At 47.7% G+C, this 24626-nt stretch overlaps 1 protein-coding gene across 2 annotated transcripts in view; it reads right to left on the reverse strand.

The window, feature by feature from the left end:
* NAV2 (neuron navigator 2) overlaps positions 1 to 24626 on the reverse strand; it is a 118094-nt gene that overhangs the window by 64978 nt on the left and 28490 nt on the right. For both annotated transcript variants that reach the window (XM_012654387.1, XM_012654388.1), the window contains exons 2-4: positions 9828 to 9966; positions 1950 to 2241; positions 544 to 1246 (exon numbers count right to left, since the gene is read on the reverse strand). In XM_012654387.1, the coding sequence (XP_012509841.1) occupies positions 544 to 1246; positions 1950 to 2241; positions 9828 to 9966 (1134 nt within the window). The remainder of the gene's footprint in view (positions 1 to 543; positions 1247 to 1949; positions 2242 to 9827; positions 9967 to 24626) is intronic.

Consider the following 24626-nt stretch of genomic DNA (forward strand, 5'->3'; position numbering starts at 1 on the left):
AAGTATGTGGGGACATTGGGCTAGGGCTGTATGAGAAAAAGATCTGGCCAAGATAGCTGCCTGCCATAATGAGGAAGCTCAGCCACTGAATTACCAAGACAAGGAAAAAAAAAGATCTCCCTCTCTTGAGCTTCGCACCCAGGTCTAAGAGTCTATGAAGACCTCATCGTGAATGGTAGCTAACTTCAACTGAGTGCTTACTATGGCCAGAAATGCCTACAAAATCTTTACAAAAGCCAGGAGAAAAGTATCATCCTCATTTTACAGATGAGGAAACTGAGGCAGAATTGTTCAGAAAGATTATGTGGCAGCTAATTAAAATGGACCCAGGATGACTGATCCCAGAGGCTCGTGGTTTTCATCCCAGTATGGGAAACAATCGGTCAACTGCAACATTGCTGGCAGGATTTGACCAAACAGCTTTCCTGAGGACTAAAGTGGAGAAAAACAGAGGCTGCTTTAATTAAAAAGTGGACATTATTAATCCAGGGTGCCATTCCCTGTGTTCCAGTTCTGCTCGGTACCATTTGTGTACCCACTTACCTGCGGAGCGTGGGAGAGGCCACATCTGGGTACTTGGCCCCAGGCTGGAGAGTGGCCTGAGCCGGGCTGGACACAGGCTGGGCTGCAGGGTTCACTTTCACTGAGTTACAGGAAGCGACACTCTCGTTGTCCGATGAGATGCCTTTCTCCTTATCTGTCTGGTTGACCAGACCTGGCAGAGAGCTGCCCAGGGCTGTCTTGGAAGGCTCCCTCAGCTTAGGCACCGGCAGGCCTGCTGACTTGCTGCTGATGTTGGAATCTATGCTGCTGGTACTAGACCTGTTCCCAGCCCCATTCCGGCTGTTGGACTTACTGGGCCTCGGCAAACTCCGGTACTGCAGGTTTGTCCGGGAGCTGAGAGACAGATACCCGTCGTCCTGATTCTGAACCCCATCCATGCTTGACTTCCGACCAGCAGACCTACCGACGAGTGCAGATGACTTTGGGATTTTGCCCAGCGTGGCTGACCTGCTGGTGACAGTGGCCCCGCTGGCTGTGATCATGGCCAGACCAGCAGCTGAGCCACTCTGCTTCTTGAACCCAAAGCTGTTGGCATTGGCAGTGGGTGTCCTCGAACTGCCAGGGAGGGGCTTTTTGGATTCATCGCCACTGCTGCGGCCTGCATCTGATGGGGAGCGCTTCACCTGAGAGGCTTTGGGAGAAAGCCTTCCTTTCTCAGACACCTTTGCATCGTCTGTTTTTCCTAAGAGAGAGATCAGAAAGATTAGCCTGCAAACCGAGAGCCCAGCTCATCCATCGCGTCTATTTAAGATGCTTCTCTCCTCTGAAGAGCTGGCTCCCTTTTTCCTTGGGGAGGCAAAGGAAAGAGCTCTTTATAAAGATAATACAGTCTACCACTGTCACTGTGAGCCTTTTAGGAAATGTCAATGATTTTACTCATTTGCGAAGCAGTCTAAATTTACCCAGGATGAAGCGAAGCCAGTCAATCATTGATATGTCTGGGGGAAAAAAAAAAGATCCTGCTTTTTACTAACCTTTCATCCTCTGTCCATTAAAAAGCTGTCCCTAATGTGTCCAGGGGGCACCCCTGCCCTGTTTATACACATTTTCTGAATCATGGATGACATCAACTCCACATACTGACAGCTTGTAAACCCAAGCCCTTGAATAGCCTGCACTGGGTGTGTTAACTCTTCCCCAGTATACACTTAAACCGATTCAATATGCCCCAGCAGCTGAGCCATCCTCAGAGTTGAAGAGGTTCACATGCTTACATATTTCCACTTAGAAAAAGGCAGGGATGTGAACCTTCATGAAAGCTGGTTGGTAGCAGAGTATAAATCCTAAGAAGAAATAAATAACATCAAGTCCTTGCTAGAGGGTCTGTGGTTTTGGTTTTCAAACTGACAACTGCGGAGGCAAGACAGCACTAGCCTTTCACTCACCCGTTCCCGGGGTCTTCAGTGCGCCTGCTGGGGCGGACGGCTTCGTCCTCGGCATGGTGATGCCCACCTGAGCTGTCATGCCTCGCCGCCACGAGCCCGTCTGGGAGATGACGGGATTCTTCTTGCCCGACGTGCTTTTGTCGGACTCATCGGACACGTCAGAAGGATTCCGCCTCCACTTGGAACCTGGCTCCATCTTTACGCCGCTGTCTGACCCTCCGTCTGATTTCTTGACATCGTCACCAGACCACAGGGGAGTCCTCTCCACCTGCGAGTGCTTCTCAGCGTCGGTCTGTGGACAGAGACTCTCCGAATTAGTCCTCCCCACATCCCAGGCTCGGGAGCCCCTCACTCCAAAGGTGAAAATGCCAATACACTGGACTTGTTGAGGGAAAAATAATAATTACTTTAAAAGTGTCTGGACTTTAGTATTTTGGTTATCTAATTAGGAAGCCTGATTTGGGGCGGGGGGGGTGTAAAAAAGTAAATAATATAAATGTATCCTTAGAAGGGAGTGAGGGATGAGAGTAGAAGGTTCCCGGGGAAAAAGACGGAGAGCCCCAGGGGGGAGAACCGACAGATGGAGACCCGGGGGAATTTGGCTGCCAACTCTCTGCCACTTGGAGACAAGCCTCCTCCAACTCCCGCCACTGGGTCTCTAACCAGCATCCAGCCTCCTGGCCCGTCTCCCTTTGTTCTGCCTTCTTCCCATCACTCCACTGCCAGCGAGATCTTTAGATCTGACACGCCACGCGAGGGAGCCAGCAAGTGAGGGTGGCTGCTGGTTCCACGGAGCCAGGGGGAGCCAGGAGCCGAGGAAGCAAACCCTCCAGTGGCACTTCCCGCGAATGCTAAGCGCCAACAGTGCTGGCCCCCACCCCAGCAGCATTTATATGCCCCTGTTCTGCTCTCCTTGTGGGATTCTGTTCAGACAAGGGATATAATTAGCCAGCTTTCTTTGCAAGAGCCCTGACCTGCTGGCCATGGAACCCGGGAGGGGAAAGAAGTGTGACGTTAATGATCTCCTGCAGCTCAAAGGCACAAAGCTGACCAGAAGGCTTTGGAGGCCTCCTGGGGTTGGAGGCCAGTGTGGGGATACCAGCGGGGAGAAGCAGCACAGTGAACGGGGAAGGCAGGTCAGCAGCACTTTCCGGGTGGTTGCACTAAGATAGAGTCCCACGTTTGCCGTATTTAACCACCGAGAGTGGGCAACGTCAGCAATGTGGGACATTAAAATGAACACCTGGCGAGAATCTGGCCTGATGCCTGTCATCCAAGAGTGGTACAAACACCCTCCTCCGTGGAATACAATGGCCGATGGGAAAAAATGTAAAAACAGACAAGCAGCCGAGTTTAATTGCCTCTGTCTCTTCCCCAACCCCCTCTCCTCCTTACGAATTCCACTCATCCATTATAGCTGCCTCACGGTTCTTGCATTTGTTTTCTCCAGCTAGGTACTAGAGATATGAGTACAAAAGCACACTCCCCGACTGTGAGCAGCTCATCCTTCCTCGGTGGCCCCGGGACACCGAGAGGGGAGTTCCCACGTGTGGGCAGAGCAGGAGCAGTCAGAGCTTGGTGAGTGAGTGGCTGAATGATGAGCACTGCTTTTCCGGCCACAACATACTTCAACAGGATGATTTCATCTGGTCCCTGCCACGATCTGGTCAAGAGGGGCAAGCAGGTAAGCAGGACTGTCTTTATCACAGTTGTGCAGATGAGCAGAAACTCAAGTTACCCACTCCCTGTGCCAGCCACCCCGGCCCAGAACCAGAACTTAGGCAATGCCCACTGTCCCCCAGGTGCCACAGAGAGTCAGAGAACCTGGGGGTCAGACCAGTCCCCACCCTGCATGGAGTTTACGGTTCAGGGAGTGAGGCCAAGTCAATAAAGGTGTACTTGTGAATTACAAAGATTATTATAAAGAAAAGGACAAGGAGTCAGAGAGAAATACAGGCTTTGATGTACTTCACACTGTGATGATGGGGGTGAGGGCGGTGGTCAGGTAAGGCCTTTGTGAAGAAGTACCCTAAAGAATGAGAAGCTACACTTAGGAAAGATCATGCCAGGTAGAGGGAACCACATATGCAAAGGCCCTGAGGCTGCAAAGAACTTGGCTTTGGAAGCATTCACTCACCAAATATTTATTGGGTGCCACTATGTGCCAGGCAAGCTTATTTGCACTGGAAATACTGCAGTGAACAAATGCAAACTGTTACCCTTATGGAGCTTACGTTCAAGTACATTCTATTAATAATATATTCTAAGAGGTACTGAAAATTTAGCACATACCACACCCTGGATTACTGTATTATTTAGTCTTTTAATGTTCCTATACCTATTCCCCCAATCAAATTGTAATGGTGCCAATAATAGTAGCGTAACAAGTAAAATTTATTGAGCGCTTACCATGTGCCAGGCGCTAAGCTAATGGCATATATTGTTGAATTTAATTCTTACCAAAAACCTATGAGGGGCCGGGTGCGGTGGCTCACGCCTGTAATCCTAGCACTCTGGGAGGCTGAGGCAGGCGGATCACTTGAGCTCAGGAGTTCGAGACCAGCCTTAGCAAGAGCGAGACCCCATCTCTACCAAAAATAGAAAGAAATTAATTGGACAGCTAAAAATATATAGAAAAAATTAGCTGGGCATGGTGGCGCATGCCTGTAGTCCCAGCTACTCGGGAGGCTGAGGCAGTAGGATTGCTTGAGCCCAGGAGTTTGAGGTTGCTGTGAGCTAGGCTGACGCCACAGCACTCTAGCCCAGGCGGGCAAAAAGAGTGAGACTGTCTCAAAAAAAAAAAAAAAAAAAAAAAAACCTATGAGGAAGTTACAGTAAACGTTTTCAATTTTATATGAGAAAAGCGAGGCACAGGGTGGAGAAGAAAATTGCCCAAGATCACACAGTGAGGAAGAAGAGATACAGGGACTCCAGGGAGTCTAAAAGCAGAGCCCACATGTTAACCACTGTGCCATGTTGCCTTCCTTGAGGACAAGTCCAAGGAGATGAAACATTTTTGCACACCCAATAGATTCTCCTTCCATGCTGGCAGGCCGGCTGGCCACTTGCCAGCCCCAATCCCAGAGCAGATCTAGCCCAGCCTGTGGGTGGGAACCATAGAACCCCAATTCCATCAACGGCAGAGAGAGTGTGCATGTTCCTGGCCCAGGACCACGGCTTGATTCTCTCCCTCTGGAAAAAATCATCATCCAACCATCATGCCCCTCCTAACTTGGTCCAGAGTGGCAGTTTCCCAGCTCTACTCTGAACCACTGGGCATTTGCCCTGGGACACTCTATGGGCTCTGAGTTCACATCTCCTTAGCAGATCCTTCCTGAGCTGCTGGACCATGTGGGGGCACCTCTTGGGATTAACAAAAGAATAAAGCTGGGACTTACTCATCCTCCCTGTTCACAGACCTCGCAATAGCGGGGCCAGCCAGCAAGATGTCCACGTGGGGACACACACAGAGTTCCATCCTCCCTTCCTCTGACACCTCTGCCAGTTGCTCCCATCTCTGTGGCACTGTCTTTCTGAAGGATTTTCTTATTGCCCCTACTTGGAAGGAGGGGAAGTAAGCCATGCATAAGGGATCTCAGGGGAGACCCATCTTCTGAGAGTGAGAGAGTGGAACCAAGGCGAGGCCTACGGAGCAGGAAGCTTGGTACGATGTGGGGGACGGCATGGGCTTTGGGTCTGACGGATCTAGCTTCAAGTGCTGGGTGCTGCCACTCATTTACTACCTTGTGTAAAAAATGGGGACGACAATAACCAGGCCTCTTAGAGGTTTGATGGTGGGCTTGATGAACAGAACATGGAGGGACTCCGTAGATGGTGGCTGTTTTTCTCAGACTTTTTCGCCTCTCAAAACTCCCAGCACTCTGTTGTCTATCTCTAGCATTTCCCCACCATTGTCTTACATGAGGGTAAATGGGATACTTGTCTTTGCTGCTCCTGGGCCACCGTGCCTCTGGCAGGCAGGGATCCTCCCTTCCTCAGGTCGTGTCCCCTGTGGACCTAGATGCCGAGCTGGCGGAAGTCTGAGCCCCGGTAACTGCAGAAATGGTAACTGGTACCACCACCTGCCACTCATCCTGCCAGGCACTGTGTCCCTCTGCACACATCCTTAGCTCATCACATCCTCTGAAGCTGGATTATTTTCCATACTTTACACACCAGAAAAATACAGGTTTGAAGAGGAAAAATGACTTGCCCAAAGTCAGAAGCAGCAGCTCCCCGTAGGTGAGCAAAGGACACACCCTCCCCACCCCGAGCCAAACTCCATCTCTACCCTCTACACCAACACCCAAAGGACAGCAAGAGAACTCTAGGGTCAGCCAAGGCCACGTGGGAAGGAATCCTTGCCATGCCATTCAGAATTTTACTTCCCCAAGTCATAAAAAATAAACTGACATTGAATTATCCTTTTTCCCCTGCATATTTTATGAAAAATGTCACAGGCGTTGAAAATGAAAGGAAACTCTGAGGTGTGCATCTTTACACCTGAGTGCTAGAAATGGTGCCTTCCATGGAACCGAGAGAAAATACTGGTCAGGGACACGAGTGGACAGAGGAGCATGCGGGGAGTCGTGTGTGTTACCAACACACTGTCCCTAAAATAAAACACTGCAAGTAGAAGACGATTTGCTTTGAAACTACAAGCAAAATATATTAAGAGCAGTCAACTTTTAGTTACTGACACGAATGGAGGAGGAGGCAGAGGGACAGGTTATCAGGAGGGAGGGAGGAAAGTAACTTCTGAGCAACTCTCAAATGTCAGGCACTGGGGCACGTTCAGATAAAGTATTTCCAAGTCATTTTCACACTCACCCTTAGGCAGGTAGAACTGCCGTGTTGTTACAGATGGGGAGGCAGAGCCTTGGTGAGGTTGTTTAGCTTATCCATCCAAGGAGGTCACCAAGACCACCTGACTTCAAAGTCACACCTTCTCCCGACACCGACACCGCAATCTGGTTTGGCTGCCCAACCGGACTCACCAGCTCTCCTGGAGGAAGTTGGTGGGGAGGCTCTCTGGCCCCAAGCAGGGGATTCTCTTCCCAGCACACAGAGAAGCAGCAAGCACAGGGTCGCTGGACGGCTGGGCACGTATGCCCTGCGGAGGGCACCCTTCAGTGCTCCTCAGTGTCCCCGAGGAACACGGAGTCCCTCACAGACAAAGGGAACCTCCATTCCCAAAGATCCGCCTCCTCCTCTTTCAATCGGCTGCACAGGCTGCTCCTTCAGTTTCCACACAATAACTTCCCTGTTCCTTAGATGCACTTCCTTCGGCCCTTCTTCAGAGGCTTTTGAATAGGAAAACCTAGGCGAGCAACCTGTCCTCAACTTGCTTGTGGGACAGACACGCTGAGCCACCTCCTCCCGCCTCCCTACGCCCTGCCCTGCAGACTGTGTGCTGCCCCTTGTCCCAGGGTAAACCAGTGTGTGACAAGAGCCGCAGCACAGGAGGCACAGCTCTTGGAAAGGGTGCAACGCACATCTTCCCATTGAGTGATGCTGCTCAGAGAGGAGTAATGGCCCTTGGCATCCCACAGAATGAGATGGGGAAGAGGGTGGGAGCTGCGAATTATGCTGATTCAAATATTTTGAGATGCTCCCTGGACAGGAACAAAGGGAATGTCACTAAAAATCCATTTAAAGAAACCACTGCAACAGAAATCTTAGTAACTATTGGCACAGTCCGCATTTATTTTACTCCAAGATCTCTTCTTTTTGTTTTTGTTTTTAAACTCAGGTAGTTTTAAATACTCAGGCAAAAACTACACAATGAACAGTAAAACGTTTATATCCCTTGAAATAACTTCTGATCTTGATTAAAAGAAATGTTTATGTAGAATTCTTGAACCTTTTCTGACTTGACATTTGCAAGATGAAGGCAAAGAGCTGGTCCAAACAATCATTTGCAAATCCCAGATGTTTACCCTGTAGCAATGTGGAACAGAGAGATTCTTCCAACAGAGTGTTCGACCTGCGTCTTTGGGCAAGCCCCCCTACCTTGCAAGCAAACAAGAGAAATCTCACTGATTCACTGATACCTCTCTCTCTCAACAGTACCTCTAAATAACCCGCATGCCTCCTGGATACATAGACCCAGATCGTCAATTCCTTAGTATCTAAGGACAGTGTAGAAGTTTGGTGGTTGTTAGCTTGAATATAAAACCAATCTTTGGGAATACACTAGTGTCCACAAGGAAAGGAAAACTGGTGGGTACTGTGACATTTGGCATATGGTAGATGGCAGGAACACAGGCTGGCCGGGTGTTTCTAACTTGTGTCTAATCACCAATTAAACAGTGATCACTCTTGGGCAATGTGGCCTAGGTTTTGTTTTTTATGTAGTAAAATAAACAATCTAAGTACATAGCTTGAATAAATTTTATAAAATTAACATACATAACTACCACTCAGATGAAGACATAAAACATTACCAGCACCCCCAATATGACCCCCTTCCAGTCATTTGGGTAGTATTTTTTTTTAAACAAATCCACTCTCACTCCTGAACAGTAATTAGAAAGTCTGGCTAAAATGAGAACCCAAGAAGTGACTGGCAGTCCCAGAGGCAACACCTAATATATTTCATCAGGCAGGCAATGTTTCCCTTTCTGTGGGACAGAATTGCTCCCACAGTCTAACACATCCTTTCTTTAGCCCTATCTTCAGATAAGAGAAGATTTTGAAAGCAAAGCCATTTCCAAAGAAGCTCCTATCTGTATAGAGCGAAAACCAGCTGGGGCAGGAGGAGGATATGGGAGGAAGGGAGTGAAAGAAGAGGCAGCGTTAGTTCTGCCCTCCCCGAGGTCACTCTGGGAGGCTTTGTCCCGATCAGATTTTCCCAAGGGTTCACCCAAGACGGTGGCCCCCACTGGTGGGAGGGGCCAATCATGGAAAAGATTCCAGCCCACTATGCCAGCGCCACCACGGCTGGCCAGTCCCAAATGGGGACAAGCTGTGAGGATGGATGGCACTTCACTTTTCCACTAGTAAAATGGGCTTACTAGAACCACCCCCTGCCACCCACTACAGAATGGGCCAGTGCATGGGCCCACAGGAAACCCACTGGATTTGAGACATAAAACCTGAGAGCTTAAAGCAGGGGCTCAAAGCTCGAGTGCCTCCGGGCCAGGCTGCACTTGAAGGAGTGCAGCTGGCCGGTAGGTAGCAGCTGTGCACACTGGAACAGGAGCCATGGCTCTAAAGGGGGCTGGCACTGGGGTGTCTGCTGATTGTTGCCCTGTGGAGAATGTAGGGTGAGAAGCAGCATTTCTGATTTTTCAAGAGAAATCAGAAATATCCCTTCATGCGAAATGATGCAATTTTTAAAATCTGACATGGAATCCAGTTTAATGGAAGGTTGATATTGTGGGCCAAAAAGAACACATCGGCAGGGGGATGTGACCAACAGTTCCCAACCTCAGGTCAGCACACGCTGGTCTTGCACGCCAGGGCTGTTCAGCTTTGTCCCTCTCCATCCGTCTTGAGGGATTAGACACGCGTCCCCGGACAGCAGTGCCTTACTGCGGCAAGGCAGGGACACACACTCTAGGCTGAGAACTGCCAAAGTCCAACATCCCTTTCTGTTTGTTTGTTTGTTTAAACGGATTATGAGACTGAGGTCCAGTGAGGAAATGTGAGTCCACCACGGCCACACGGTGAGGGTGGCCAGGCCTCCCTACTCCCGTTTCCGCTGCCCCCTGCCTGACCCCTTCCTCGTCGGCAGAGGTCGGGCCAGGAGATGAGTGCGCAGGCAGCAGGAGGCTGGGCCTCCTCTTACCACCCTGGGGATCCTGCTCACCCCACGAGCCCAAGGCTCCCTGTGAGCAGGGGCCACTGAGGAGCCCGGGGCCCTGTGTTCCTTACCTGCGCGTCCAGGTTTTTGCGGGAGGAGGCAGGTGTGTTGGCGTAGGAGCTGATGGAGGAGCTGGTGTTGATGTCATCAGTGCTGAGGTTGTCTATGGTGTCGCTGATGCCGCTGCTAACGGAGCTGCTGTCATCCCAGCTGTCAAGACAAACACATTCTGAGCACCAAAACCTCATGCCGCTCCTGCTCAGGCTGAAGACACAGACGAATGTGCACCATTCCCGAAAGGACCCGGCCTGTGTCACCAAGCCCCACATAAGGTTCTTTTGCCTCAGATGTGACTCATCTGAGGGCACCGTCCGGCCTTGCTGCTTGGGATGGACAGCCGGGTGAAGTGGCTGACAGGTACCTTCCACAAACTGTGGGTGCTTCCACCAGCAGAGGTAGCTGCAAACACTCCCTGTGTCCTACCCTGTCCTCAGCTTCATCTTGGGAACTTGATAAAAGCCTAGCAGCAGAGCAGGAGCAGTGAGTTTGGGGCCAGAGCTGAGAGTGTGCAGGGAAAGAGCCCACAGCGGCCCCTCCCCAGGGGTCAGAGTGACAGAAGAGCTGCTATATGACTTCTCCGGACTCCACTGAAGGAATGAAATGCTGAGGGAAGGCAAGTGGCAACAGTCAGCAGAAATGTGTCAACTCTATTAGTTGCTCTAACTCTGATAATACTCCAGAAAACACCTAAAATAGAGTTCTCCATTTCCCAACCCCCAAACCAATGGAGGTCAGTCCCAAGCTGCTCAAGCCCAATCTCCCTGCAATGATTCCCCATTCTTTTTTCCTGCTTACCATCTCCATACCTGCCAACACCACCACCACATTTAATCCAGCTGCCAGTCCCATCACCTCTGCTTGCAAAATATATCCAAATGTGCACAGCTCTCCCACCCACCCCCACCTGCAGCTGACAGTGCTGTCCCCTCTGCCTGGGCTACTGCAGAAAGACCAGCTGGTCTCTGCAGCCCACCTTTCTCCCTAATGATCCATCCTCCCCATGGCAGCCAGAAGGATCTTTCTGAGATGTAAATCAGATCCTGCCACCCTACCACTTAAGATCCTTGAGTTGCTTCTCAGGTTCTGAGAGTCCAAACTCCCTACTTTGGCCCTTGAGGGTCTCTGGTCTGCCTGCCTCCCCAGTCCTGCCTTGTAGCCCCCTCACCATCAAACTGCTTCTGATCACAGGGACTTCAGCTCTTCTGAGCCAAGACTGTTCTTGCCTCCAGGGCTTTATGTTGGTTATCTCTCTTCCTGGACATTTATCCCTGCCTCTTTCTCTTTCCGATCTCAGCTGAAGTGCCACCTCCTCAGAAAGGTGACACCCTGCCCATCGAGCCTGTCATGCCGGCCCGTTGCATTTGCTCCTTGGTTTGGCTGCAGGGTGGCAGGTATGCAGCAGGTGCTCAAGCAATACCCGCTGACTGAAGCTCATGAGAGGGCAAAGTCGAGTGGACCATAAAGTAAGCTTCAGCATCAACGTGACACTGCTCTAGTTGACCTAGTGGAAAAGGGTTAGTACTTTTGTCTTTCCATTGTGCATGAGGAGAAACGGAGGCTGAGAAAGGTGAGATCGCTCGAGAGAGGTGGAGCGGATCTGGATCTAGCTGTTGACTCCAGAGCCACCCTCTTTACCGTGATACCAGACGGCTTTCCATTACGTCAATTCTCGGAACACAGCAGATGTGACACGGCCCTCTTCCCCAGGAGGGAGCCAGGCCCCCTGGTTCAAGGCCACACAGCCGGGGCTGGCAGGACTGACAACAAAGCACTGACTTAATCACATTATGCTACCGCTAAGCCTTCCGCAGCATCCGAAACCACTGCAGAGGGGCAGCATGAGGCCTGAGAAATGCTGGGTGGTTGAGATTGCAAAAGCCAACAGCACCGCCCCCCGCCCCCGCCACCCCCACCACACAGATAACCTCCAAGAAGCTCTAGTTCATTCCACCAGCTTGTGAGATACCTGCCTCTACATCCTGAGCTCTGCTGATCAGGCAGGAAGACAAAGGCTTACTGAAAACCTGCTTTCAGCACCTTTCCCTTCAACACTTTCATTTGGCTTCCAAAAGCCAACCTGGAGGATCCTGCAGAAATGCAGGGGAAATACGTTAGGATGGTTCCCAAGCAAGGAGGGTATGGCAGGAAGTGAGGGTTCAACAGGAGTTTATTATGGATGAATCCACAAGAGTCCAGAGGGTCCTGCAGCTCCAAAACCTCTGCGAACTTCACTCACGTAATTCTACTTCTTTGGCCCTCCCTCCGTCCTTCCCCACAGTCTCCCTTTAAGGCCTTCTCCAAATGCCCCAGACCACCCAGTGGTCCCCTACTCTAAATTCCTACATGGTGGCATACTTGTATTTGCTTCTATACGCAGTGTTCTAGTTGTTCCCTGTGTGAAGGTCTGTCCTATCTTCCAAATACATGCAGGGGCCTATTAGTGATAATAACAAAGTGCTCACCATGAATCGAGCATCGTGCCAGGTACTTTAAATATACCATTCTATATTTCTCCAGTCCTCATACCATATCTGCAAGGCAGGTATTATCCTGCCCACTTTACAAATGAAGAAATCAAGGCTGAAAGAATAGGAACCCTGACCAATGCTGTTCAGTCTGTGTGGGAACTGGGTTTATAAAGCAACATTGTCCAATTTCAGAACACGTGCTCCTTCTAAGTCTGTATCGTGCTGCCTTCCACAACAAGGGCCATTCCCTGAGCACGTGCCACATGCCAGCTATTTGACATTTGCACATACTCTCGACCAATGCTCAAATTCACTCCTATGGGTAGCTATTACCCTTGTTTCAGAGTGAGTTAACTGAGGCTGTGAGAAGAGTCAGGGCAATGCTGTAGCAACATCAAGCTCATTTGCTGGGCCACGTCCCCTCCATCTACAGAAACACAGTCTGTGCTCATTAAATACCTCCTGGCTGAATTCACATGCACAGGAGAGACAGGCAAGTTTCTGACGCAAACTTGCCACCGGCAGTGGGCTGTAAGCCCAGCCCCCTCTGCACTTGATCCTTTGACAGGTCACGGCTCTGTGCCTCAGTTTCACTTAGGCTGGCAACCACGGGAGGATCTGTTGAGAAAAGCATGACATCACAGATGCAAAGGACTCAAATTTGCTCTCATGGTAAAAGAAAATCCCAGGAGTCTTTTACTGCATCTGTTTTTTAGGGTTAGGCATTTAACGTATCTAATGTTTCTTATAATCCGATGAAGAACAAAGGGGACTGATGGGAGTGTGTCCATGGCTGGTGGGGAGGAGGGAAGGAAATTGTAACAGATGTCCATGAATTCAAGCCCCAGATTTTGTGCTTTGAAATTGTACCTGTTTTTCCCCTGCGGCCTTTCAACACCAAGATGATATTCCAGAGGGGCTTGTGGCCCCGATGCACACGGGATTCTTCCCACATCAGTACCCACAGCACTGGGCGCTCACCTTGAGTTTACAGGAAGTCCTTGTAACGGAGCCAGCCCTGAAGAGGGGAACTGATGCTGAGGATGAAGGGCAGTGACATCAAGGGAGGCGCGTGCTGAGCAAGAGTGGCCTCAATGTTCCCCAGAGCTGTCTGTGTGCCAGAAACTGAAGCTGTCCCCGCACCTGGGAAACCAGCCAAGTCTCCTTCACTTCTGGATGCTGGAAAGTTTATCTTTTTGTTGTTGTTGTTAGACAAGGTCTCACTCTGTTTCTTGGGCTAGAGTGCAGTGGCATCATAATAGCTCCCTGCAACCTCACATTCCTGGGCTCAAGCGATCCTCCTGCCTCAGCCTCCTGAGTAGCTGGGACTATAGGCACATGATACTGCACCTGGCTAATTTTTGTACTTTTTGTAGAGAAAGGGGCCTCACTATGTTGCTCAGGCTGGTCTTCGACTCCTGGCCTCAAGTGATCCTCCTGCCTTGGCCTCCCAAGTGCTGGCATTACAGGCATGAGCCACTGCACCCAACAAGTTTATCTTAATGTAAAATCACTTAGTTCCAACTTATCCTTTCCCCAAAATTCGGGGTACAAATAGTTGTGAGCCCCCAAGATTAGGTCAGTGAGTTTCAAGAGGTATTCTAAGGAAATGTAGTTCCACAAGATGCTCCGTGATGACAATGTTGCCCCAAAGTTGCCTCTTCTACCCTTCTTTTGGACATTCACATTGTAGGTAAACATCTTAACAGCTGTGAAGTCCAGTAAAGATGTCTGTAACTTTTCCTAAAGCAGCACTCCCCAAACCTGTATGACACACAGACACCCTGAGAAGAACGAAGCACCAAAAAATGCAAAAAGGAAGACAAGTATAAAGGAAGCCTAGTGCTGCCCAGGGCTGCCTCCTCCTCACCTGCCTGAGAAGAAAGCTAGCACCCAGGGAAGCGGAGTGGAGAGGGATGGAAGTGTGCCTTTGCCATCAATCCAGCTCCTGTATCCCCCCATTCCTAAAGCCAGAAGCACCCCTGGGAGACCCTACAGTGAGAAGTAATCAGTTCCTTTCTTTTGCTCAAAACCAGTTTGCGTAGGTCTTGTCATCTGGTGAACTCAGGCTAACTGATGGGGAACTGCAATTTGTTTGTAAAGTGACTCCAGACATGAGGCTGAGAGTCAGACGGGAAAAATGTGGAAAGCATGCAGAATTCACTCAGGCAGTAAGGACATTAGCCGAATCTAATCAAGTGGCAAAGGAAATTAGGTACAACCTGGGATGGGGTACAAAAGTCCACTGACCCAAATCGGGCAATAAATGTCGAAAGCGGTTACGAAAACTGATTAAGATTGGAACTTGAAAGAAACCCACAGAATTTGCGTTTACTATGTGGTGAAACGAAATTCCAACGAAGAGGCCGGGGGACCCTGATGACACAGCAGAAAGAACTGCAGTGTATTCAGCTATAACTCTGGAACAATCAATTCTTGAGTATGATTTGACCGATCCCATATCCTGACTGGGAAAAACCATACGAGGGTCCTGAGACCACCTGAGATGATAAACCGACTGCCCCCCGTTGGGTGTATGTGATTTTAAAGTCCGGGAAAGGTTTAAAAAGACGAAGAAAGATGGAAGTAAATCATAATATTAATACCTACGTTTAACATTAAGCTTTGTGACCATTGGGTTAATCTCTGTGTATTTATAACATTTAGAAGAATACACAGCACATTAGAGAATCTGACAAAACAGTCTTGTGATTTCAATTTTAAATGAGTATTAATTTTTTACTTAAGACTCTTAAGATGAAATATTTAAGAACTGGATTAAGATTCTTAAAATAGAATTGAAACGTTTAAGATAATAATCTATGACATTTATAACTTTTTATTTGATTTGTAAGAGTAGTTTAAGTGTCTAGAAAGATCTTGCTTGTTTGGCAGGTAAGTCTACTCTGTCAGACATTTGAAGAACTTAAGGAAACCAGGTATGTTAAATTTATGAATACAGTCGAAAATATTTAAGGAAATTTAATTATCTGAGTTTGTGAACAGTGCTAATTGTGTAGGTAGATTCAATCTGTTAAGTCTGAATTAATAAAGTACTAATTGATAACATGTGAAAATGGTGTCAATTTAATACAAAAATACTTTATAGATGAGATTTGTAAGAAAATCTAGATTTAAAAATTAAAACTTCAATAAATTAAATATTGAAACCTAATTAACTCTAAGAAGTTATTTTAGGGCACAAAAGCACTCCTTAAAAAGAAGACATTTTAAAAAATATTAAAGCAGATTTCATTTTCTGAATGAACTTTTGCATGAATGACTAGAAGAGTAAATGAACCCAAGACAGCATCTCTCTCCTCACTAGTCCTTGTCTCTCCAGCTCACCTGCAGTCTGCACTGTAAGACTATAAAAGGGGATCCAGAATTGCTTCAAAAATGTTAGTGGAGACAACATTGCATTTGACAACCTTGAGAACAAGCAGAACCTCCTCCTGGAAACTAAAAGGGGTATGGGACACAGAGCTCAGCTGCTTTCCCCATCTTTTTGTTTTGTTTTGTTCTTATTTTCAAGATAGCATATCACAGATACACCTGACAATATTCTTTGGCTGAGACATCTAGAGAAATGGCAAGATGATGCTTCCATCGACTCATCGGAACAATCAACGCCAAAGCATCATCTCCTGGCCAGATCACAGCCATGCACCTGCTCTCTACTCATGAGATGTCCTACGTCGGTCACGTCAGATAGTGGTATAACTGCAGTTATACCACTGCAGATTTAAAAATGACTGTCACCTATTTTAAGCCCATGGGCAGATTAAAGGAATTCCATCAAACATTTGCTATTTTTCTTCAAGACTTGTAAACTCAACATTTTTGGATCCTGAGCCAGAGGCCTTGAATTCATTTATTCCTGTCATCCAGTAGCCAGTGCTCTCCATGTGCCAGGCACTGTGCAAGGCAGCGGTGATAAGTTGATGACCCAGAGCTGTCTCCACCCTTGACTGCAAATACAGTGGATGTGACAGGCAAGAACACAATTAAGACACAAATGAAAACGTAAAATGGGGAGATGAGCAAAGGGCACCAAGTGGAAACTGCACTGGTTCCAGACATACTTCCTAAAGCCACCAGCCAGGTCCCAGGACAGGGAACCAGTCTTGCAGCGTTCTAAACTCAGGCCACCAGTGCTCTTTGCTGTGCTCCTCTGCCCTTCCAGGCATGGACGTGACAAAGGCCAGGAACCTGGAGAGCCAGGCCTTTGTCCCAGCCTCCCCAGAACTGTTCTCTGAGAGTTCAGACAAGGTATGTCCTCTCCAGGCCTGGTCTCCTCTTCTGTATAACAAGGAGCTGGACTAAGCCCTCCCGAAGGTTCCTTTCTGACATCTTGTGTGCTGAAGCTCAGACAAAAGTTAGTACAAAAGCAAAGGTACACACTGAAGGTCCCCAGTGAAGCATCTCGTCCCATTCAGTAAAAGTTGCTAAACGGGCTTGCTGATTTCACTCCTCAGATTATTTTTAAAAGCCCAAACAGAGTCTTTTAAATATTTGAAATAGATGCCAGTATCTTATTATCTAGGAGACAGTTAGCTAGTCCTGAGCAGGCAGGTGTGCTCTCCCATTTGACATAATCCCCATGTAAGCTTTTTAATTTACATATGCTACCTGCTTGGCCCTGCAATTTGAGTTTGCAAGTCCTAGCATAGAGGCACTACAACGCCGTTCACAAGAGAGTCTGCGTTGGACCTTGCTATTATCCACAAAGAAATAGTATGTGATCTTGTCCAATATTTATAGCCACCATCGACAGTGTTTAGCAAATATGCCAGGCACTGTACCAGGCACATTACATGTATTATTCCACTCCCATTTTCCCCTGGATGAAATGCAGACTTAAGACCCAGAGCTCATCAGAAGGAGGATGGGATTCAAACCAGGGCATAATGATACTACACAGCCTCCAGCTCCTCAGAAAGACAGCATATATAGTGGCATGTAGATTGTGACATAGAGATATATATATACAGACCAGCTTTGAAACCTCTGCCTAACATCAGCTAACCACCCGAATCACAAAAGAACCTCCATCTGTGGTCACCAACCAAGTGTATCAAGAAGAGACCCCCATTTGGGCCAATATGTAGCATTTTAACCAGAACCGAAGCTCTCAAAGCCTCAATTGTTTGTCCCCTACCTCTTGGAGAAATACAGATGTGAAGGAAAAATGCCCTTCAAAAATGAGCAGAAAATCCATTCAAAAATGGAAGGGCCAAAAAACCAGAAGATCCAGTTTCAGAGTCTTACAAGAGATGCTGACATCACTGTGTCAGGAATTCAAATGCCACTCAGAGGGCTTAAAGTACAGTTTTAACAGCCAGCATACAAGCTATCTGCTATGAAAAACGCCGGTGAAAGAATCATAAATTATTTCAGCTTCAAACACTTCCTGTTTTGCCCCACTGTTGTGAGAAGCAAGGATTCCACAGACCTGAGAAGGTAAACCTGACTTCGCCAGGACCCGAGAAACCACATCGCATTTGGATGAGTTTTTAATATCAAGCTCTTCGTGGTTGGAAGGGGGAGGCTTACTTAAAAGTAGCAGGAATCTGGAACGGTCCTGAATTAATGTGATATTATATTTACAACTTCATCTCTCATGAAGCAAAAAAGCAAAATAGAATCCCAAGGTTTCAGGGATGATTAAACAGATTTTTCCACTAGGAATTACACGCCCCAGCTTTCAGCAAAAGACTATGAGAAGAGGAGTTATTGAAGGATCTGGAAGGAGGATCATTACACTGTTCAAACGAACTCCCTATGAGATAATGTTGTTTATTTAAGGGAAAGACATGCTAACTGATGTTGTAAAAAAAATCAGATTGCGGTATATATTAGTTCTTCTCTGCTCGCTAATAAAACCTCAGCCGGTTAGCAGAAATAAAGTACTAAAATCACAGCTGTGGAAAGCAGTCTTCACAAAGCAAAGATCTTAATCCTCTCCAAACTCCAAAGACCCAGTCTGCTTCCAGGCGGCCCTTACAGTCCTCAGAAACAGTCTGGGCCAGCACCCACCTTTCTGTCGGCCTGTCTCCAGGTGACTAAACTTACACTGCAGAGCCACCGCCACCAGCACCCAGGCCTTACCTGCTCAATTTTCCAGTTCTGCTCCAGAATCAAGAGCCCACTTCCACAGCCCCGTGCCCCCCGCCAGACAGCTGCATTCAGTTGCACAAAGCCCAGACTGGTGGAACTTGTTTTCTGGCTATTGTTCAAGGCGATTGTTCCTGTGAAACCCCAGGGCCCAAGTGGAATGAGGTCCTTTGGTGTGGATGAGTGAGCAAGCCCAACCCGTAGGCTTAGTCGTAACCCCTGGGGAAGGGAAAGGGTTTGGCTACCTACGTTTCCCACCAAACAGGTATGTTAACTATTTCCTCCCCAGGAACTTTGTTCAGGAGCATCATGTCCTCTAAGCACCGCTGGGGCCTATTAAGAAAATCCACCTTCAAAGAATGTAACAGGACTCCTGCAGAGCCCTATCTTTTGTAGTCTATCTGAGAATGATAATAATACAATAGCCAGCTTGATTGAAGTTTAAAGTTATGTCAGCCCCCTTGCTAACTGTACTACATGCCTTTCAGTTAATCCCCCCAACTCTATAATAAAAGTAACAACCAACACTTATTAACAGCTTAAGATATGTCAGGCCATGTTGTTACTTAACATATTTTGTCTCAGGTACCATGAGATGATTACTACTACTATACCCATTTTAGAGATGATGCAATTGAGGCTTTAAGAAAATAGGCCCAAGGGTCATATAACTAGGAAATGTTGAAGCTGGGATTTAAAGGCAGATCCAAGAGTGTTTCACCACCTCGTTTGTTTATTCATTTTACACATTTTAATGACTATCTATCATGTGTATCGGAAGGACTTCAAAGTTTTCCACACCAAGGTGGATACAGTTACTTGAATTAAAACCACAAGCAGGCCACCTCTCTGGGTTCCAGCCTACATGGTTTGCAGTTCTGATGTAAAAAGACCCAAACCCTGAGCTTGAATTAATGCAAGGGCAGAGTGTAGACACTAAGCCCAGAATATATAGTCTCACCTAGTACCACTAATCCTAGGAAGCTCCAGATGGAGGCAGCACAAGTTCTGCAGAAAAAAGTAAAACAGATCTGTGACTGAATCCTGACTCTGCCATTTACCTTGTCAGAGCACCTTCACCACCAGAAGACCCAGGTTTCCTCCTGCAGGGTACAGCACTAATAACACTCAGTTCTCAGGCCTTTGGTCAGGACCATATCAGACAGCATGTGCACAGATCTCCAGGCATACGGGAGACACCCGGTGCGTGTCAGGGGCAGCCCAGGATCCAGCGACTGCAAGGACTGCGGGAGGAAGATCCAGGCCCACATTATGAAATATATGGCAAAGTTCTAGTGCAAGAACTTGCTTCTTACTGCCATAAATGGACAGTGTCCTGGGGGAGAAGCAGCTTCTATAGACGGTGCCAGGTGCAAGGCCAGTGATTTGGGCTGGAGAGAGGAAAACACAAACCCCATAAAGAGGGTTCCAAGGGGATTTAGCAGCGATCAGAATTCTCCAGGCTTGGATTTCACCCCAAAGTACCTTTGTCCCATTTTGGTAACTCATTCCTTGACAAGTAGGTGGTCCCCTGAGTAAGCGTGAAATTTCTCCCTTTGGCTTCAGGGGCTTGGTCGAGTCAGAAACCTCAGAGCTTTGGTCCAGATGCCTCAGACCCTCACTGTTACAACAGGCACCAGCGTGTCTGCTGACCTCAGCCACACAGAGCTCTCTCTCCTCTAAGGCTCCTCCAGAGAAGGCTGCTGACACTTGGGCCACTGCCGGCTGGTTTTTGCCAAGGATCTCAACAAATTCATCCCAGTTTTCTGCTTACCAGATATGTTCCCCCTAAATAGCAACTGAATTCAGCACATTATAGCTAATGAAAATAATAACGAAAACTTATACAAGGTCAAAAGTTTTAATAACGGTTCTAGGCACCATGCTAAGCACTTTGCATATATCATCTCACCAAGGCCTCTCTATTACCCTATCAGGCACAAACTATTAATGTCCTCTTTTTAGAGGTGTGGAAACTGAGGCTTACACAGGCTATGTGACCTGCCCAAGGTGCTGGAGCTAATAAATGGAGCTGCATTTGCACCCAGACCTACTTGACTCTGAAATCCAAGCTTTTCTTAACCACATTGGCTCAACGTAAGAACAGAGGTAAAGATGCTCTTAAATAGATCATGGTTATATAAGAACTCAGAACTTCCACCTGCTATCCAAAAAGTCCAGCACACTTACATGCAATCGAGTTACTTTTAAAAACATCTCTAAGTAGTGAAAGAAAGGGTGTGGGGGGCAAATCCCAGACAGGGCATTGGCTGGCTGCCTTAAATCTAAAGTAGATAAAACAAGATGTGGAGTCCTGACACCCCATAACCCCCCTTCTCTCCACCCCCTTAGCTCCCAACACAGCTTGGGATCTGGGAACCTGAATGCACAAAACAGAACCACAATTGCCCCAGGGCAGCCAATAGAGGCTGCTGTCTCCCAAAACCAAGCTTGCCTCAATTTTGTAGTTTGGCAGGGGCTTGCCCTTCAGCTATCTCCTTCTGGGGCAAGAGGGAAGGGAAGAGAACTCAGGCCAAGAAACCACCATTTAAAATCAGCTCTATAACCCAAGAGAAGCCTAGCCCTAGGTAATCAGGCACCCCCAGCACACATGTGAACAACTAGTGGCAACAACTTGGGGCAGCAATAACATGCCGGGTGTACATCTTCTCCCCCCAGGACTGAATAAACTTGGCTTCTTGAGTTCCAGGGTGCAGCCCCAGGACAGCTCCACAGCCATGTCAGCCTTCCCCAATTTGACTTCTACTTGGGATCAAGCCCCCCCAAGCCAGGTACAAGCACAGCTCCAGCCAGATCCATCAGTGGCCCAGGAGCCTCAAGGAGATGAGAGGACTCTACTGCCAAAGAGTGCTGCTTCTTCATATACAGTCCTCTCCCTCCCAGAAACAAGCAGAATCTGGGATGCCGTGGCAGGCCATGCTGCAAGGATCACGTGCACTTTGGTGAATCGTCCTCAATAAAACATGCTCTTCTTCCCGCTGAACCCACGCTTAAAATTACAGATATAACCATCCCAAGCTCATCTGCCAAGCCCCCCCAAGGAAGGTAAGGTGATGGAGTGGACCTGGGTTTAAATTCCAGCTTTGCCTCTTATTAGCTGTGTGACCTTGATAAAGTTACTTAACCTCTCTTAGTTCCCACTGACTCGTCTCAAAACTGAGGGTAAATTTGCTGGCTTTGCAATGAAATTGAATGAGACAACGTCTGCTAGTTGCTTGGCATATAGTAGGTGGTAATGAATGTTGTTTTCTTCTCTCCTTGTCTGGCTTCAAAACAGAAATATGCTTCCACTAGGCAGCTATAAAGGTCTTAACGAAGCAAGAAAAGTCCTCATGCTGAAACTTTCCATGCCATCTCTCCTGGAGCCTCGTTTCCAGAAAAAAAAACCCACCCAGTAATTTACCATATTAGCAAACATAACCGCAGGTTCACGAGGCTCCTTAGATTCCAAACAAAACCTCCAACTACAAGTCATTTTAATCAGGGCCCTCTGAGCCACCACCAGCAGCCCCTGCCTGGGGCCACACTGCCTCTCTCCAGCTCACTCCTCCCCACCAGACTGAAAAATCTCCCAAAAAAATCTGCAATAAAGATTTAAGACAGCTGGATGATCAACACCCAGTTTTTCAGGCTCAGCAGCCTACTTTGATAAGATGGTCTGGAAAACATTGACATTATTCAAATGTCTAGGTGGACCAAGGACATCTGGGGAATGCCCCAGTTTCCTCTGAAACCATCAAGGTTAGAGTGAAAGGGGGTGGGGAGGATGGAAGGGAGAGAAGGTGCTGAATTTCTTGATCAGCGACCCCACCACCACACAGCTGCACCACTGGCTGCTCCGCCTGGCTTTTCAATGCCAGCCAAGAAACGGCAAGGCAGTATAGGCGCCCGCCCCTAGCCCTGGAAATTTCAGGAAATCGTCCTACCTTGTAAGGTTCCTAGGCCAGAGCATTTCTCTACATCGTGGTCCTTGGAGAACAGCGGACAAAGAAGCTGAATGAATCTCACAGGATGGCAACTCCTTCAGCCAGCGGAGCCAGCCCACGCTGGGCCAGGGGAATCCTGGCACCCAGCAACTGTGTTACTAAAGGACTAGCTAGCAGGGGATCACCATTCCCCAGCCCAGGAAAGAAATCCGATCCCTCAACAAAATTAACCTCTGAAGTGCTGAAGGAGGGAGAGGTCAGGCCTGAGTGCCAGTATCAAGTCAGCTGTGAAAAGTTTCAGCAAAGCAAAAGCTGACACCAAACTCTGAAACCATTACCGTAAAGCACCGAATGGAAGGGCCCTCCCTATGCTCCCAGGGGAGTTTAACAGCGGGTCACGCTGAAGAAAATCTAAAAGCGAAACAGTATCTTAAATCCCCACAGACTGTACGAAAACATCGGAGAAAGTCTTTTCAACCCTAAGTGATACTTTCAATGACACAGAAATCATTGCCCATAACGTTTCTTAGCTCATTCTGTAGGAGTCTGAATGCAAAGCGTTTGATTAAAATGATTAGCCTACAGGGAGAACTTCTGAGCCTAGAAAGGAAACGATACCTGTTTGTACAGTTAACAACGACATACATTATTTCCGGTGATGTCAAGTTTGATGCAGTGCCAATGAAAATATGCATTAATTCCTCAGGCTACTTATTTGAAAAGAAAAACAATCTCAGTGGCTACATTAAGCATTATGGTACAGAGGCAGGAAGGGAAGGTGGGACAGAGAGAGTTCCAGCTCTGGCAATGGAAGGGGTTGCACCAACTAATCCCTATTAAAACCCGTAATCAAGGAACTCAGAAGGAACTATGTAAACAGATGATATGAACAATGAACAACTGTATCACTACTGAGAAGTCAGGAGCAAAATTACGTTATAGCCACGAGCTTTTATTTCAAAATGAAGGATTAAGATGCTCTCCCAAACCCCTATTCCCTCTCCAAAAATCCTACCAGTTGGTTCCTGGCAGCTTTCAAAGACTTTCCCTGAGAAAGGCTCTCCCCGCTTCCTTGGGCTGCTCCTCCAGTGGGATGGGGCAGTGGGGGCTGTGGCCCTGGGGGTGGCTAAGAAAGGAAGCAATAACTGGCTCCAAGCAAGGTCTCTGTGTGGTCAGCCTTTGCTCAGCAAACAGAAGCTTTTCAAAGGAGAATGAAGAGCCATTCCTCCCCCACTCAAGAGGGAGGTGATCAAAGGTCCACTCAAAGAGGGAAGGGGGCTCTGGTGGTGCTTCCCAGGTGAATGAAAAAGCAAACCAGTCTAGGAGCAGAGATTGTGATCTTGAAGGAGTCCCAACCTAAGTTAATCATTCACATCTCATCCCTCACGGCCCTCCTCCATTTGCAGTACTGCTAGGGTGTCTGTGGCGGGGCATGGGGAGGGGCAGAGGGTGAGTTTGGGGGACAGAGGTATAGTCCAGATTTATTAGGACAAAAAAGTGGGGATAGACCCAAGTGCTGGCTGACAAAGATGCTTCAAACCACTCCTTATCGTCTCTGCTGTCTCTGGAACTGAGTTTATCTTCTACAACATGACTTTTCTGAGAATCTGGTCGACCTCTGGGTTAATTTGGGAATGGAATGGTGACTGTGTATATGGAGACACATGTACACAAATATACACATATTAAAAATTGCCCACTGTTTCCTACAATTGTTCCTTGCTCTAAGCAAATAAAATAGATAAAAATCCTGATTAGCCACCAAGATAAACTACGGGATGTCATCTATCCATTCATTTATTCATTCATTCAACTACCATATTTACAGAGCATCTGCTCTGTATATGTGTAATATGTATATGTATTTGCTATGTGGCAAACACTCTTCTAAGCGCTGAGGACACAGTGGTCAACAAAATAGACAAAAAATCCCTACTCTAATGGAACTTATCTTTTAGTGTTAGAACTATAAAATAAATGAGACAAAATGTAAATGATACAGTATGTTGGCAATAAATGCTAAGGAGAACAAAATAACATAAAGAAGAGAATGTGATTTGTCAAGAGGGTGTCTGAAATTTTCCATGGGGTGGCTTTGGAAGGCCTGAGGGTTTTCATTACAAATCTGAATGAAGTGTGGGAGCTGGTTATGTGACTACCTGGGGGTGAGAGACTTCCAAGGGAGGACGTGGTCAGTACAAAGGCCCTGAGACAGGATACAACTTGCAGTTCATACAAAGAATGAATAGCTTGGGCCTAAGAGGAGGCCAGGCCAGAG

This window comes from Propithecus coquereli, unplaced genomic scaffold (assembly GCF_000956105.1).
Source record: "Propithecus coquereli isolate 6110/MARCELLA unplaced genomic scaffold, Pcoq_1.0 Scaffold44, whole genome shotgun sequence".
Taxonomy (NCBI): domain Eukaryota; kingdom Metazoa; phylum Chordata; class Mammalia; order Primates; family Indriidae; genus Propithecus; species Propithecus coquereli.